The sequence below is a fragment of the Cnephaeus nilssonii genome (genome assembly GCF_951640355.1).
Source record: "Cnephaeus nilssonii genome assembly, chromosome: X".
In the NCBI taxonomy this organism is placed as follows: Eukaryota; Metazoa; Chordata; class Mammalia; order Chiroptera; family Vespertilionidae; genus Cnephaeus; species Cnephaeus nilssonii.
Genome location: NC_137071.1, coordinates 89608019 through 89623591, shown reverse-complemented (window position 1 = coordinate 89623591; position 15573 = coordinate 89608019). Strand labels below are relative to the sequence as shown.

General features: G+C 47.1%; 1 protein-coding gene across 1 annotated transcript; it reads left to right on the top strand.

Annotated features, from left to right (window-relative positions):
- Positions 1-9155: 9155 nt before the first annotated feature.
- On the top strand, positions 9156-14277 carry CNGA2 (cyclic nucleotide gated channel subunit alpha 2; the record flags this gene model as incomplete). Its single annotated transcript, XM_079764589.1, has 6 exons — positions 9156-9265; positions 9466-9558; positions 10192-10362; positions 11484-11591; positions 12417-12523; positions 12872-14277. 6 exons carry the CDS (start codon positions 9156-9158, stop codon positions 14275-14277), a joined length of 1995 nt encoding a protein of 664 aa, XP_079620715.1.
- Between the last annotated feature and the right edge of the window lie 1296 nt (positions 14278-15573).

Here is a 15573-nt window from a genome sequence, read left to right as displayed (position 1 = left end):
TCTAGGATGAGGGCATCTGTCCATTGGTATTCAAAGCAGGAGTGACAGACAGATCCAGGTGTGGACTTATTGAACTCACCCTGGTGGTGTGAAAGGTAGAGAAGAGGAAGGGCTGGGGATCTAAGGCTAAGAGACAGTGAGAACACTGTGACAAGAGTTGAGGCCAGGATTAGGGCAGCAGTCAGGATGTACAGGGAAGAAGGTACTGAAGAGATTTCAGCAGAAGAGCCAACAGGATTTGAGGCTTGGGTCGGAGTATCAAAGATGACTCCTGTTTCAGGATTGAGCACATATGGATGAGATGTATTTTTCTCAAGATAAGGCATTGGGAAGATAGGGGTGGGGGCTGGGGTGAGAAGGTCATGTCAGTTTGGGATATTTGGAGTCCCAGTGACTGCCCCCAGGAAATAGAGATAGCCCCTGGGCACCTGAGAATGTGGAACACAGGTGGAGTTTCTCAGTGAAGACAGCATGGTCTGGGATCTGGCCTGTCCCTCTAGGAGGAGCCTCCCCTGGGGTATGAACTGAACATGGCTGATGTCAGATATACTGCCTTGGCCCCATCTTTGTAAAGAAATAAAGCCTCCCTTGGTAAAAGTGGCCCAGTCATGGCAAGTTTCTGATGTAATGACATCCACACTAGAGGCTCCATCCCTTTGTCAAAGTAATGACCAACCATGCTAGCCTGCCAGGCTTCTTGGGCAAAACCTTGTCTTCTCTGTATTCCACTGGAGATTTCATTTGCTCAACAAATAGTTCTCAAGCATCTGTTTCATGAAGGTGCTAGGCTGGAGCCTGATCTCAGGGTGGCTGATTATAGCCAAAGGTGAATCAGCATCAAGGACCTACTGCCTGTCTAATGAGTGCCAAGCAATCTATTCATTTCTAGCTTGGGGCTGCCTACCCCCAGCCCCTGAAACTCTCCTTGTCCATGGTTGGACTCCCTCCAACTATCTCCCCAGGCCTTGGGCACAGGGGTGTCATTGCAGCTTCAGCTCCACACTCAAAAGTCAGCCTCAAGAACCTGCTGAGCCTGGTGCAGTTCTGACATAACTCTCCTTTTGCTGCCCAGGACTTTTTCCACTGAAATGACCAGAATAGAATATCTGGAGAACTAGTCTCTGGGAGACTTGGAGCCTGCCTCGTTAGGCTGTTAATTATGGAAGAGTTCCTTTCCCAATCATAGTAAAAAAACTTTGATATTAACTTGAATCTGAGACCAGGCCCTAGAGTATAAAAGAAGCTGGAGCACCTGACCACCTGGAGGGTTTCATGTTCCTTCTGGGAAGACCCACTGGAGTAGTCTCGCTTACTAGTAGCTCTATCTTCTGGACTCCTCAGAACTGCACTAAGGTCTAACCTTTATGTATTCTTCCCCCCTCCCTTTCTCCCTTTTCCTTACTCTCCCTCCCTTCCTTCTTTCTTCCTTCCTTCCACCAATATGTATGGAATGCTTTCCAGGAGCCAGCCCCAGTGCTATGTGAGGATGCAGTATATATCAATGCAGACACTCATGCTTGCCTTCAGGCGATGCACACTCTAGTACAGGAGGGTCCTGGAAAGAAAGGTGGCATAGTCTGGACTGAGTTTTTGCCCCAGGACCTTGAGAAAGTTTGCAGGTAACTATGCACATGCAGAATGAACGTGGACATGCTCTTCAGGGAGAAGTGTGAGTGCCAAGCTACCCTGAAGCCTCAGTCTTCCATAAATGTCTGTTTAAGGGTCAATGGTGATGAATTCAGTGTGATTGGGGGAAAGGTGAGTTGTGCCTGTCCAAGGGCAGCTGGAGTATAATGTCCAGTTGTAAGGAAAGCCTGAAGCTCAGAAGAAAGGCGCTGCTGTCATTCTCATCTTTGTTACTGGACATTGGATGCCATCCTTACTTTTGTGACTGTACATAATGTGTTTTATTTCTCTGGCTACTTTCAAGATTTTCCTGTTATCAATGAATTTGTGCAATTTGATTATAATATACCTTGGTATAGTTTTCTTCATGTTTCTTGTGCTTGGGTATCATTAAGCTTCTTATATCTGTGGGTTTATCCTAAATGATAAAAACCTAATATGCTAAGTGTCCGGTCATCCAGTTGGCCATTCAACCAATCAAAGCGTAATATGCTAATGATATGCTAAGGATGCTCAACCGCTCACTATAACATGCACTGATCACCAGGGGGCAGACAGTTGACCAGTTGACCGGTCACTATGATGTGCACTGACCACCAGGGGGGAGATGCTCAATGCAGGAGCTGCCCCCAGTGGTCAGTGTGCTCCCACAGGGGGAGCACCACTCAGCCAGAAGCCTGGCTCATGGCTGGTGAGCATGTAGCATTGGTGGCAGGAGCCTATCCTGCCTCCGTGGCAACACTAAGGATGTCTGACTGCCGGACTGCAAGAGGGCACAGGCCAGGCTGAGGGTCACCCCCCCTCCAAGTGCATGAATTTCATGCACCGGGCCTCTAGTAGTTTTATAAAACGTGGACAAACTTTAGTCATTATTTATTTTATTCTTTTTTTAAAATCCTCACCCAAGGATATGTTTATTGATTTTAGGGAGAGAAGAAGGGGGAGAGAGTGAGAGAGAGAGAGAGAGAGAGAGAGAGAGAGAGAGATCAATGCGAGACAGAAACATCCATCAGTTTCTCCTGTATGTACCTGGAACAACCTGGGATAAAATGTGCAACCTAGGTATATGCCCTGACCTGGAATTAAACCCACAAACTTTTTGGTGTATGGTAAGATGCTCCAACCGACTGAGCCACTGGGCCGGGGCATTGGCCGCTATTTCTTCAAGTATCTTCCCCCTCCCCTCCTTAGAGAATTCCAACTACACCTATATTAAACCACTTGAAGTTGTGCCACAATTTGCTGATGTTTGCTCTTTCTTTTTCCTTTTTCTGATTTTATTTTCTCTCTGTGCTTCATTTTGGGTAGTTTTATTGTGTTGATATATATATATTTCAGAGAGAAAGGGAGAGGGAGAGAGAGATAGAAACATCAATGATGAAAGAGTATGATTGATTGGCTGCCTCCTGCATGCCCCCTACCGGGGACTGAGATTGCAATCTGAGCATGTGCCCTTGACCAGAATCGAACCCGGGAACTTCCAGTCAGCAGTCCAATGCTCTATTCACTGAACCAAACCAGCTAGGGCTTATTGTATTGTTTTAAATTTCATTAATCTCCTCTTCTACGGTATCCAATTTGTAATGAATCCCATCTAATGCATTTTTCATCTCAAAATATGTAGTTTTCATCTTTAGAAAATTGATTTGGGTCTTTTTTATATATCCCATAATCCTTTTTTATATTTTATAATTTTACTTAATGTTTTGAGTATATAGAATGCAGTTATATTAAGTGTTTTAATACCCTTGTCTGGCAATTTTATATTTGTGTCAGTTCTGGGTTTATTTTGATTGATAGATTGTTTCCTCTTTATTATGGACAAACTATGTATATTCCTGCAATTTCTAGATCAAATAATAGGAATGTAAGTTTTTGAGTGGATGCCACACACACTGAGTTTCCCCTTGTTGGGTGCTGGATACTTCTTTTATTTCTAAAAACATTTTTGAAAAAATAAAAATAAATAATGATAAAAAAAACAAACAAACAACAATCCAACACAGCCCTGGCTGGTGTGGCTCAGCTGGTTGGAGTGTTGTCCTGTACACCAAAAGGTGGCAGATTTGATTTGCTGTAAAGACACATACCCAGGTTGCGGGTTCGATCCAGGTCAGGGTGCATACGGGAGGCAACCAGTCGATGTTTTCAATCTCTCTCTCTCTCTCTCTCTCTCTCTCTCTCTCTCTCAATAAAATTTAAATAAAAAGGAAAAGAAAACCATTTTTGAAATTTGTTCCCATTATAGATGCAAACACTTCTGGATCCACTCCCCAATACCCCGTGAATCATTAGGTTTTCCAGTCTAGTTGGTAGCATCAGAGACTATTTCAAGCCTTGGATTAGGGATAGGGATAGGACTCTAGTTTATAGAGTCCTATAGGTGGTTCTTTCCTCAGGCATGGCTAGCTTCCTCATAGAGTGTGCTGAGTACTTGAGAGGATTCTCTGCAAATCTCCAGAATTCTCTCTCTGTGCAGCTCTCTTTTCCAGTACTCTGCTTTGCAAACTCTAGTTGCCTTGGTGTCCTTGGGTTCTCTTCTCTGTCTTCTCAATCCAGGGAATCTGTCAGGCTCCACCTCAGTTTCCTCTTTCTGTGCCATGGCCTGGAAACTCTCATGAGAGAATAATCTGGAGCAATTGTAAGGCTCACCTCATTTGCTTCCTGTTTCTTAGGCATCACTGCTCATAGTTGCCTAATGTCTAATGTTTAAAAATAGCTGTTTCATGTATTTTGCCTAAGTTTGGCTATTTTATTCTGGAGAGCATGTCTGGTTCCTGTTATTCTGTCTTGTCCAAATGCAGAAGTGTTGTATATTCCTTTAAAATCAGCTAATTGTTGTAGTAGAAGCCTAAGCTGAGTAATAGACTACATGAAAAACTTACTTTTTGAGCATATACCATGTGCCAGGCAAGGAGAAAAGGTGGTATTTTGAACTAAGGTGTTAATGATAGAGATAGTGAAAAGTGATTGGATACAGTGATTGAAGGTGAAGTTCACATAATTTGCATAGGTAGAGAGTGAGGACATGAAATAAAGAGAGGAGTCAAGGATGGCTTTGAGGTTTTTGACTCAAATAAATGGGAGAATGACATTGCCTTTGTTAAGATACAGGTGAGCATGGGAGGATAAGGTTTGGAGGGGAAGATTAAGAGCTCAATTTTGGACATATTCAGCCTGAGATACCTATTCAACATCCTAGTGGTAATGTCAGAAAGGCAATCTGGAGTTCAACAGATAGACTGAGCTGGTGTTATAAATTTGCAAGTCATAAGCATACAAGATTGGATGAGGAAATGAAGACATAAAAGATAAGGATTCCATCCAAAGACTGAGTTAAAGACACTCCAAACTTTACAGTTTGGAAAGAGGAAGGGGCTTCTTCAGAGGACACTATAGAGAAGTGGCCAATGAGGCAGGAGGAAAACCAGGAGAAGGAACCCATTATTTCAAGGAGAGAGTGGATAAACTGTCAAATGCTACTGAAAAAACAAGTGACTCTGAGGATGAACTGTATTCCTGGCTGTTTTCTCTTTTATTCTTGGAGCAACACTGGGGTCAGAGACTGACAGATTCATCTCCCTAACCTCAGCACTTAGCACTGACTTGGTGCACAACAGATGCCTTGGGAATATGTATGGACTGCTTGAGTGAAAAAAAGAGCATTGGGCAACAGTGAACTTTTTAAAGAGTTGCAAACTGGAAGTTAGTAGCTCTTCTATTCTTGGGTATATGACTAACTTGTTCCTTTTGTTCCTGGCCTTACCATCTCTAAAGGAATTGTCCTCAGAATGCTCTCAACCAGGGTCCAAGACACTTCTTGGATCAGGCTGGATTTTCTATAAAAGTCTTGGACTGGCTGTTTAATTTGTGGATGAGGATTGAAGAGGCCCAAAAGTATAATAATTGATGTTGGGCTATTAACAGAAGCACTTTGCCTTACTGTTGGTTTAAAAGTCTCCCTTCTTGAGGATTCCACTTTCCATCTAGGACCTCTACCCACCTCTCTTCTCTTTGTCAACGACATGGTCTGATGTCTTCCTCGCCCATTCCAGTCCTACCCTCACACTTGTTTGGTTTCCCCTATGCAACCCCACAGAAGCTATTATAAACCTTCTGGCTTTCTCCAAAGTCTGCATCTATTGCTGTCTGATGCCTCTCCCATATAACTGAGAATGTTGAGGTTTTATATGAGTGATCCTCTTCAACTGTCTCTCACTGCACCCCTCTCCTATCTAAAATCTTTGTCTATCACCTTTTCCTCTCTTAGCCTGTTCTTCAGTGGCCCTTTCCCCTGTGTGCTTGATAAGTCTCCTCTCCCCAACTCTCATACACAAATCCACCCATTATATCCATCTTTAATGAGCTCCAACCTTAACTGGAATTGGTCACAAGCACAAATATTTTAATTTTCTATTGAATCCCTCCTCAAAACCTTTACACTTGTTTTGTTATCTCCTGTCCGTAAGGGGATAAAAAAAAAAAAATAGAAACACAGAGAACTTTTTGCAACCTCATGTGTTCCAGTTTCCACCTTATCTTTGCCTTTTTTCACTCATTCAGCATTCTAAAAAGAGTCAGATACATTCTCTATCTCTTCTTCCTCACCTCCTACTACTTATTCTGAAACCTTAAAAAAGATGTCTGCTTTTCCCACCACTCCTGAGGCTGCTCTGCATAAGGGCACCAGTGAGGCCTCTGTTGGTGGATGCAGGACTCCTCCAGCTCTCATCTCTATAGGCAGCCTTGTTCTTCCTTACATGGGGGCGGGGTGTTGGCCTTATAGATTCCTTTTCCTGAGACTCTCTTCCCTGAGACCTGTCCTCCTCAGTCTCCTTCACTTGGTCAGTTCTTCAAGCCATCGGCCACCTTTGCAGCTTCTTAGAACTCTCCCCTCAACCTCATTCTCTGATCTTATGCTATGGGGGGAGGGTTGGCTCATCTCCATCTGAGAGCTTTAACTCCCAGCAAACCCTAATTGTGTCCATGTCTCCCCTCTAGTACAGACCCCAGTGAGTGCTGGGTCAGTCAGAGAGTGCTGCAGCAGACATGGAGTGACAGTGAATGCTCAAGACCAGAACAGGGCCTAGGGTACAGAAGGCAGTAGTTGGACAGATCTTTGACACTCTGGGGGACAATCGACTGAGTACAGAGGCTACTTGGATGTGATGGTTGAGGAAAACAAGAAGTATGGTTGACATCCAGTTTTCTGGCTTGGGGTACTGGGCAGAGGGCAGGCCCTTCTAGGAGGTGGGTACATTGGAAGAGAAGCCAATTTGTAGTTAAGGGTGTCAAGTTCAGTTTTAGCTATGTTGGGTTTGAGGTGCCAAAAAAGAGCAGTGGCTGTAGATATGGGTGGGGAGCTTGGGAGAGATGCCTCATTTGGAATGTGATGGTAACTGAAGACTTGGGAATAAATGAGGTTTCTTGGAGAGAGTATGAGAACCGCTGGCCTGTTTCCTGGCAAGTGATCTGAAGGAGCAGTTCTGATGCAGGAGAGTGTGTGTGGCAAAAAAGCTGCTTCTGGCAGTCAGACTCAGGGAAGGGCTTGTTCCTGGCAGAGAAGGATCCGGGATCATGGGAGAAGAATCTCTCTTGGTGCCAGAACCTTAGAGAAGGCATAAATGGTGTCATGGCACCTTAGCTACCCTCTTGTGGGATCAGGGTCACTGCTATTGCCCATTATCAGTAGGGAGGGGAGGAAGCCAAATGCTGGCAGGCAGGGCCTGTACTGTCTCTTTATCAGCGAGAGACTGTCCCACGTTCTCTGCCTGGTGCTTGCAACTTCCCTGGGCTGTCCTTGGTCTCCTTTGTTTTATTCTTGCAAGCACAGCTCACACTCCAGCCTAGATCCAGCTTCCCTATATCCCTGCAATGGACTTGCCTTTCACTGATATTCCTCTACCACTGCCCTTCATTCACTGTGATATAACCCCTCTTAACCTTCAAGATTCCAGAGGCCAGATCTGAAACCCTGATCAATATGAGTGGCCCCAGCTTTGTTTGTGTTGCTTGGAAGTTTCTGTCTCCATGGTCTGCTGCCTCTAGGGTCCAAACAGGTTCCTCTGCCTCAGGTGCCCTTATTAGCATCCCAGTGCTATAGTCCCACAGAGAGCTGCCAGAGCATCTCTGAAGTTGTTTGTTATTACCACTCACCACAAACGCTGACATGCCTGCTATCACCATGGTGACAGCTCCAGAAGCTGGAACAAGAGGTGGGGGCGGGGGCCAGGGTTGCTACAGCATAGGGACCACAGGCAATTTGGCAGGTGTGCTGGCCAAATCTGGTGGGGGCATACCAATCAGCCTCAGCAGAGAAGAGTTGCTAGGAGTCTATTTTGCCCCAGCCTCCCTGACTCCATGGCAGACACTGTGGAACACAATCTCCTGTCTCTCTTCTGGATTTTCTCCCCTTAAGTTGTTCCTTCTTAGTCTATTTTGTGGACATCTCCTACCTTACTCAACTCTTAAATATTGGTGCTGTCCAGGGCTCTGTCCTGGACCTTCACTCTGTATTCTCTTCCTGAATGATCCCACCCACTTGCTCTCCCTTGTTTCCTACACCCAATCCTTCTCTGAGTCCTGTTCTTTTTACTTCCTAAATATTTCTCCACTCTGCCCTGTCTCAGACTTCAATGGTACCATCTTCTCTAGCCTTTTCCCTACCACATCGTTTCTGCTCTTGCTCCCCTATAATCCAGTCTCCATCTAGCAGCCACAATGATCTTACTAGAATATAATGCTGTCCTTGTCATGTTCCTTATCAGTCATTCCAAGACTTCCCATAGCCCTAAAGAGAGAGAGTCCTGACTTGGACCATTGCCTGTGGAGCCTCCTCACGCCCTTCCCCACCCATGGGGCTCCTCTCTGTCCCTCAGCTTGAGCAACATTATTTGAAGGTGCTGGAGCAAATGTGATTTGAATTGAAAAGAAGGAACTCTGGTTGAAAAAGTCAATGAGAGATGAGACTTCTACCTGAGGAGCATGAACTCTGGGATGATCTTGGGATAGGAGAACCAGAGATCTGGGGGTTGGGTGGCAGCTTCTTTGGGCCAAGGAGATATATCTCCTCTCATGGGGCAAGAGTTTGGGGGCAGGGCTGCTTTGAAGGTGCTCAGTAACCTAAACATGTGCCACACATCTTCAAATCAAAGCAAGAGAAGATGGCTTAAACAGTTTTTTGTTTGTTTTATATTATATCTGATAGTTCACAGTCAAAGGCTTCACTGGAGTAAAAGAAAAAGAAACACATTTTTAAATTTAACATCGGTTGCCTTTTTTAATGACCTATCAGAATAGAGAGAGCAGTATCATCTTCTTGGTGCTTAGAGACTGGCACTTAGGCAATGCTGTGTCCCCCTGCCCTGCACTGCAAATCAGTAAGATGTACTGGTGTTTTCCAGGTGGGCCCTGGTTCTCTTCTCACTGCTCACCTTCAGCTCTCCTGACTTATATGGGTGTCAGGGTCCTCTGTGACCTTACTCTTTGCCCTCTCCTTGGCAGGTGAGGATCCCAGTTGTACATGCAGGATGACAGAAAAATATAATGGTATAAAGAGCTCCCCAGCCAATAACCACAACCATCATGCACCTACTGCTATCAAGGCCAATGGCAAAGATGACCACAGGAAGAGTAGCAGGTGAGTCAGCAACATTTCAGAGATGGCCTGGAGGCTGCTATGTCCTTAAGCTCTGCCTCATTGTCACAGAGCAATCTTTGACTCAAGAACATCCTCTCAAGGAACCATGGGATGTCTAGGCAAGTCATAAGAGAAGACAGTGCTTATAGGAGACAAGGTATGCTTAGAGAACCTTTGGTCAACTGCTTCTTCCTCTGTAGGCCAGAGTCTGCGGCTGAAGATGACACCTCCTCAGAACTGCAGAGACTGGCAGAGATGGATGCCCCCCAGCGAGGGAGGGGTGGTTTTCGCAGGTGGGTTCCACCATGGCCCTGATGCTATCCCCTCCTGCCCACAGGCACTGGCAAAGTGGATACCATGGCTTTCCTTCTTTCAGTCCCACTGGACCTTCCCACGGAGACATTTGGGAAACGCTGTCAGTGCTATTCTAGTTCAACTCTTTCTTCCTGAGTATGCTCCTTTGAACAACCTTGGAGTGACCAGAGGAGGCTTCTCTTTAGACTTGCCTGTCTCTGTGTCAGGAGGGAGAGATACTTCCCACAGAGGGGCCTACATAGAGGGCCCTGAGATCTGAAGTCCAGAGCTGTAGGTTTCATAGGGAAATCGGAAAGCTTGGAATAACCATCTTTCTGGCCTGTCCTCTCTTAGCACAACCTCCATCTTGTCTTGGAGACCTCTTATTTGTTCTTAACAATTAACTGAGATGGTACCTCCTACAGGAAGTCTTCTCTTTCCCCTAAGGCTGCATTCCAAGTCATGTCTGAGTCCCAGCTCCCTGGCCTCAGCACTGGCCTTGATCCCAGTTCTTGGCACTGGAAAAGAATGACTTGGCCCGTTTCCCATCTCCCTCATCAGACACTGAGCTCCTGAGTACAGGTTCTGAACACACAGTTCTTTCTGACTTATCATTCCTCTCTCACCTCTAGGATCGTCCGCCTGATGGGGGTCATTAGAGAGTGGGCCAACAAGAATTTCCGGGAGGAGGAACCTAGGCCTGACTCATTCCTTGAGCGTTTCCGTGGTCCTGAGCTCCAGACCGTGACAACACAGCAAGGGGATGGCAAAGGCGACAAGGACGACGAGGGCAAGGGCACCAAGTATATCTATCCAACCTGTGGGACTAGAAGGGCTCCCAAACATGCAATTGGAGGGCTCGGTGGGGTTTCTTATGTCACCATGAGAAGACTGGGTTATATACCAAGCCCTGCCATGGCAGGGAATGGGGTAGGCAGAGGAGATCTGTTACAGTTTTAACTCTAGAATATTTCCATTGTCCCAGCAAATAGCTTTTACAATAGCCAGTGACCCACTTGCTATAGGAGCCTGTAGTGGCTTTTCCCCTAAGCTGCCCCTTGCCAGATGTCCTCTCTTTGCTCATGAAGCAAGTATCAAGGACACCTGAGTGTGGGCAGAGGGAGGGCTCAATTGCAGCCTCTATTCCAGCAGCAAGTAAACATAGAGTAGGGCACAGTTACAGAGTGCTGTTGAGAGTGTGCCCATACCAGTGCCAATGTGGGCGCAGAGGTTGGCCTTTGAAGAGGCCATGCTGGAGGCTCACTGGCAGGGAAGGCCTAGAAATAATTGAGCAAAAGGGGGTGGGGAGAATAGAGAAGGCAGAGCTGGAGGGTATGTTGTTGGAGGAATGAGTAGGCGACTGCAGATGTCTGGCCAAGCCGACATTCCCCACCTCTGGCCAGTGTAGGATAAGAGTTCTTGCCAAGGCAGGATACAGCATCTGGGAAAGTGATTTGGGGGCTAGAAGCCAGGCAGCAAAGAGAGAGGGCAGGGTGGGCAGGAAGCACTTGGCACTCACTTGCTTGGAGTTCCTCTTTCTTCCCGGGAGGATTGTAGGAACAGGTCCTGAGCCCTCATTACAATCCTGTGGAAGTCCCTCCCCAGGCTCTGAGGCCCACCCCAATAAAAGCATTACTCCTTGTCATTCCCTCTTGGCAAGGGGACTCCAGAGGATCTGGGAGCCAATGGGCCTATGGGGGATTAAAATAGGAAAAGGAGTGTCCTTTGCCCATCTGAGCTCTGCTCAGATATCCAGTACCAGGCTGTGGCTCTCTGAAAAACAGGGCCTTAAGTCAACTTACCCTTCACCCTGCACATCCCCTTAGGCATTGCTTTTTAGGGACTCCTGCCTGACCTCTGGGACTGGGGGTGTTGCCACACTGAGTGCCTGATTCACAAGCCTGGCCTCTTTCTGTCTCCTTAGGAAGAAATGTGAACTATTTGTCTTGGACCCAGCTGGGGACTGGTACTATCGCTGGCTGTTTGTCATTGCCATGCCTGTTCTCTACAACTGGTGCTTGCTTGTGGCCAGGTAAATAGGGAGGGTCTGGGAAGTGGTGGCCAAAGCAGTCCAATCCTTAGGCCTAGGGGTTGAGAGCATACCAGTCCCAGCTGTGGACACAGAGCTTACCCTAGACCTCCTACTGCCCTATTTAAAGCCCACCCCTCTCAATTAATATGCTACAACAGTTTTATGTTTATCCTTTTGTCCTTTTTTCTGGTGTCTGTAATCTGTTTCTACTTCTCTATCCCACCAATACTGTCCTAGGTGAGGCTACCCTCCTCTCTCCCTGGCACAACAACAGCCCTACACCCATTCTTTGCAGACACTCTTGACCCCTCCAGCTCATTCTTCACACTTGCAACTAGTGTGGTTGGTAGAAACTGGGATTTGATTATGTCACTCCCTCCTCACAAACTCTTCATGGCCCCCTATTGCCCACAGGATGAAGTTTAAGCCCTCAGCATGGCCTTCAAGGCCTTCTGGACCTGGCCTTCTCTCTAGCTCCACCTTCTGGAATACCCACTCCCAGCATTCATTATTTTAGGATCACAACATGCTATTTCCTCAAGAGAAAATTTCCCCTCTCCATTTTCAACCTATGGAGATTCTTCTTGCAGTCTCAGTTCCAAAGCCAATCTCTACATTAGCATTCCCTGATAACATTTTCCACCCACCGTCCCCCACCCCAGTCATTCATTCAGCAAGGATTTGGCTTAGCAACAGGCTGACTGTGACTCATCAGTTCCCCTGGTAGCCATCCCATGCTTTGCACACAATGGGCACTCAGTTTGGGGCCTCTAGGGGAACTTGGCTTGGAATTGAGGGGAAAAGCCCAGCCCTGTTTTCCTATAGAGCCTGCTTCAGTGACCTACAGAAAGACTACTATCTAGTGTGGCTGGTGCTGGACTACTACTCAGATGCGGTTTATATTGCCGACCTCTTCGTCCGATTGCGCACAGGTAAGTGAGCAACTGAAATGCACAAGCAGGAGCATGACTCATATGTCCAAAGGCCTGAGTCCAAAATTTCAAGAAGCCCTCTCAACACAAGTTTAGACTCAACTGCTTGGCTGGGACTTAGGTTGGTGCCTGGCCCTTTTTGAATCTCATGGTCCTCACATGCCTAGTGAGCTACAGACCAGGGGATGCTCTCTTGAGGTCTTTCTGGCCATCCCTGCTACATGAGTTTCCTATACTCCTCCTTGGGAAGGAGAGTTGAGTGAACAGTTTGTCCCTTGCAGAGTGTTAGCCTATCAGGAGGGAGAGGGCTGAAAGCAGAGGTGATATGTTGGTTTGCATCTCTACTAGGTTTCCTAGAGCAGGGGCTGCTCGTCAAAGATACCAAGAAGTTGCGGGACAACTATATCCACACTCTGCAGTTCAAGCTAGATATGGCTTCTATCATTCCCACAGACCTGGTCTACTTTGCTGTGGGCATCCACAGCCCTGAGCTGCGCTTTAACCGCCTGCTACACTTTGCCCGCATGTTTGAATTCTTTGACCGCACTGAAACACGCACCAGTTACCCCAATATTTTCCGCATCAGCAACCTGGTTCTCTACATCTTGGTCATCATTCACTGGAATGCCTGCATCTACTATGCCATCTCCAAGTCCATTGGCTTTGGGGTTGATACCTGGGTTTATCCCAACATCACTGACCCTGAGTATGGCTACCTGGCTAGGGAATACATATACTGCCTTTACTGGTCTACACTGACCCTCACCACCATTGGGGAAACACCACCCCCAGTAAAGGATGAGGAGTACCTATTTGTCATATTTGATTTCCTGATTGGCGTCCTCATCTTTGCCACAATCGTTGGAAATGTGGGCTCCATGATCTCCAACATGAATGCCACCCGGGCCGAGTTCCAGGCCAAGATCGATGCAGTCAAACATTACATGCAGTTCCGCAAAGTGAGCAAGGAGATGGAAGCCAAGGTCATTAAGTGGTTTGACTACCTGTGGACCAATAAGAAGAGTGTGGATGAGCGGGAAGTTCTCAAAAACCTGCCAGCCAAGCTGAGGGCTGAGATAGCCATCAATGTCCACCTGTCCACACTCAAGAAAGTACGCATCTTCCAGGATTGTGAGGCTGGCCTGCTGGTGGAGCTGGTATTGAAGCTTCGTCCTCAGGTCTTCAGCCCTGGGGATTACATTTGCCGCAAGGGGGATATTGGCAAAGAGATGTACATAATCAAGGAGGGCAAGTTGGCAGTGGTGGCTGATGATGGTGTCACTCAGTATGCCCTGCTTTCTGCTGGGAGTTGCTTTGGAGAGATCAGTATCCTTAACATTAAGGGTAGCAAAATGGGCAATCGACGCACAGCCAATATCCGCAGCCTGGGCTACTCAGATCTCTTCTGCTTGTCCAAGGATGATCTTATGGAAGCAGTGACTGAGTACCCTGATGCCAAGAAGGTCTTGGAGGAGAGAGGCCGAGAGATCTTGATAAAGGAGGGGCTGCTGGATGAGAATGAGACGGCAGCCAACATGGAGGTAAATGTGCAGGAGAAGCTAGAACAGCTGGAGACCAACATGGAGACCTTATACACTCGCTTTGGCCGCCTGCTGGCTGAGTACACGGGGGCCCAGCAAAAGCTTAAGCAGCGCATCACGGTTCTGGAAACCAAGATGAAGCAGAACAATGAGGATGATTACCTTTCTGATGGGGCGAACAGCCCTGAGCCAGCTGCTGCTGAAAAGCAGTAAGGGCTAGGGCCTAACTGCCTCTCCAACCTTGACCTTGACCCCAGGAGCTAGAAGAGCCATGTAGGTCTTCACATTTGAATACATTACCCCCAGGTTGCCTTGAATTTTCCCCAAAGCCTATCTGTTACCAGGTTTTGGGCTCAATAACCCAGGAGCCCTCCTCTAAGTCCAGCTATCAGCTAAGCTTTTGCACAGTGCAGGACCTTGTTGGCTTGCCTTCCAGGAGCTTCAGCATGCCCCATTCTGAGGAAGAAAGAGGAGAGCAGCTGAATTGTCTTCAAGGGGTCTCTTCTGGGATGGGGAACCTAGGCAATAATCTATGAAGGAACCCATCTGCAGACAGAATGGTGTGCACTCTGTTGCAGTACTCCCCTATCTTTGAGTACCTTTGTACTCAGGCACTTCCCACTTGATTCTGGTCCTTGCTTTTCCTAATATATGTTCTGAATATCCTCATTTCCATGCACAGGTATATAATTCAAATACTGGTTGTGGACATTTATCACAGGCATCCACTGTCTGTCTCTCAGGCAAAGAGTGTGGAGGTGGGCAGGGAGAAGGGTTCTCACTCAGGCATACCTCTCCCTGCCATGCACTCCAACTTCTGCTCGGTTGATCTGTCTGCCTGCCACCAGGACTGGGATCTCTGAAGTCTTCTCTGGACCAGAGAGGTGATGATGCTTCTAGCTTCTGGTCCATTCCAGGGCAGAAAGTGAGGATCAGTGTAACTGTCAGTCAGCCAGTGGGCAATGCCACCAGGAGAAGGAGGTGGCCAGGAGCTCTGGCCATCATCCCTCTATGCAGAACATTTCTGAAAAGGCCCTGAAAGCTGGCGGTGGGTGGGAGACTCTTCAAGTAAATATCTGCAATAGAGGCACTTACAAGTTAATAAATTCCTTTGAATCATTTGTGGTTATTTCTCAACTTTGTTACTCACATTCTTTCCCTTCCTCTCTCAACCCCTCTCTTTTTCCCATATTTCTCTTTCCTCCTTATCCAGGGCTTACTCACCTGGAATACCCTCTGCTGTCTTCCTCTGCCTGCCTAAACCCTCCTGGTCCTTCAGGAATCAGCTCAGGCACCACCTTCTTGGGGAAGGCCCCCTTGACTGCACTTGCTTCCATGCTATGCAGTCAATAACCCCTCTCTCTAGGCATTCACAGTGCTCACTGGCTCATATCACACTATGTGGTTGGTTTTGAAAGATCTAATTTCCCCTGCAGACTGTGGGCTCTGAGGGCAGGACCAAGACAGTCTCCCTCACTGCTCTGTCTGCAGCCTTGTCATTGAGGAGAA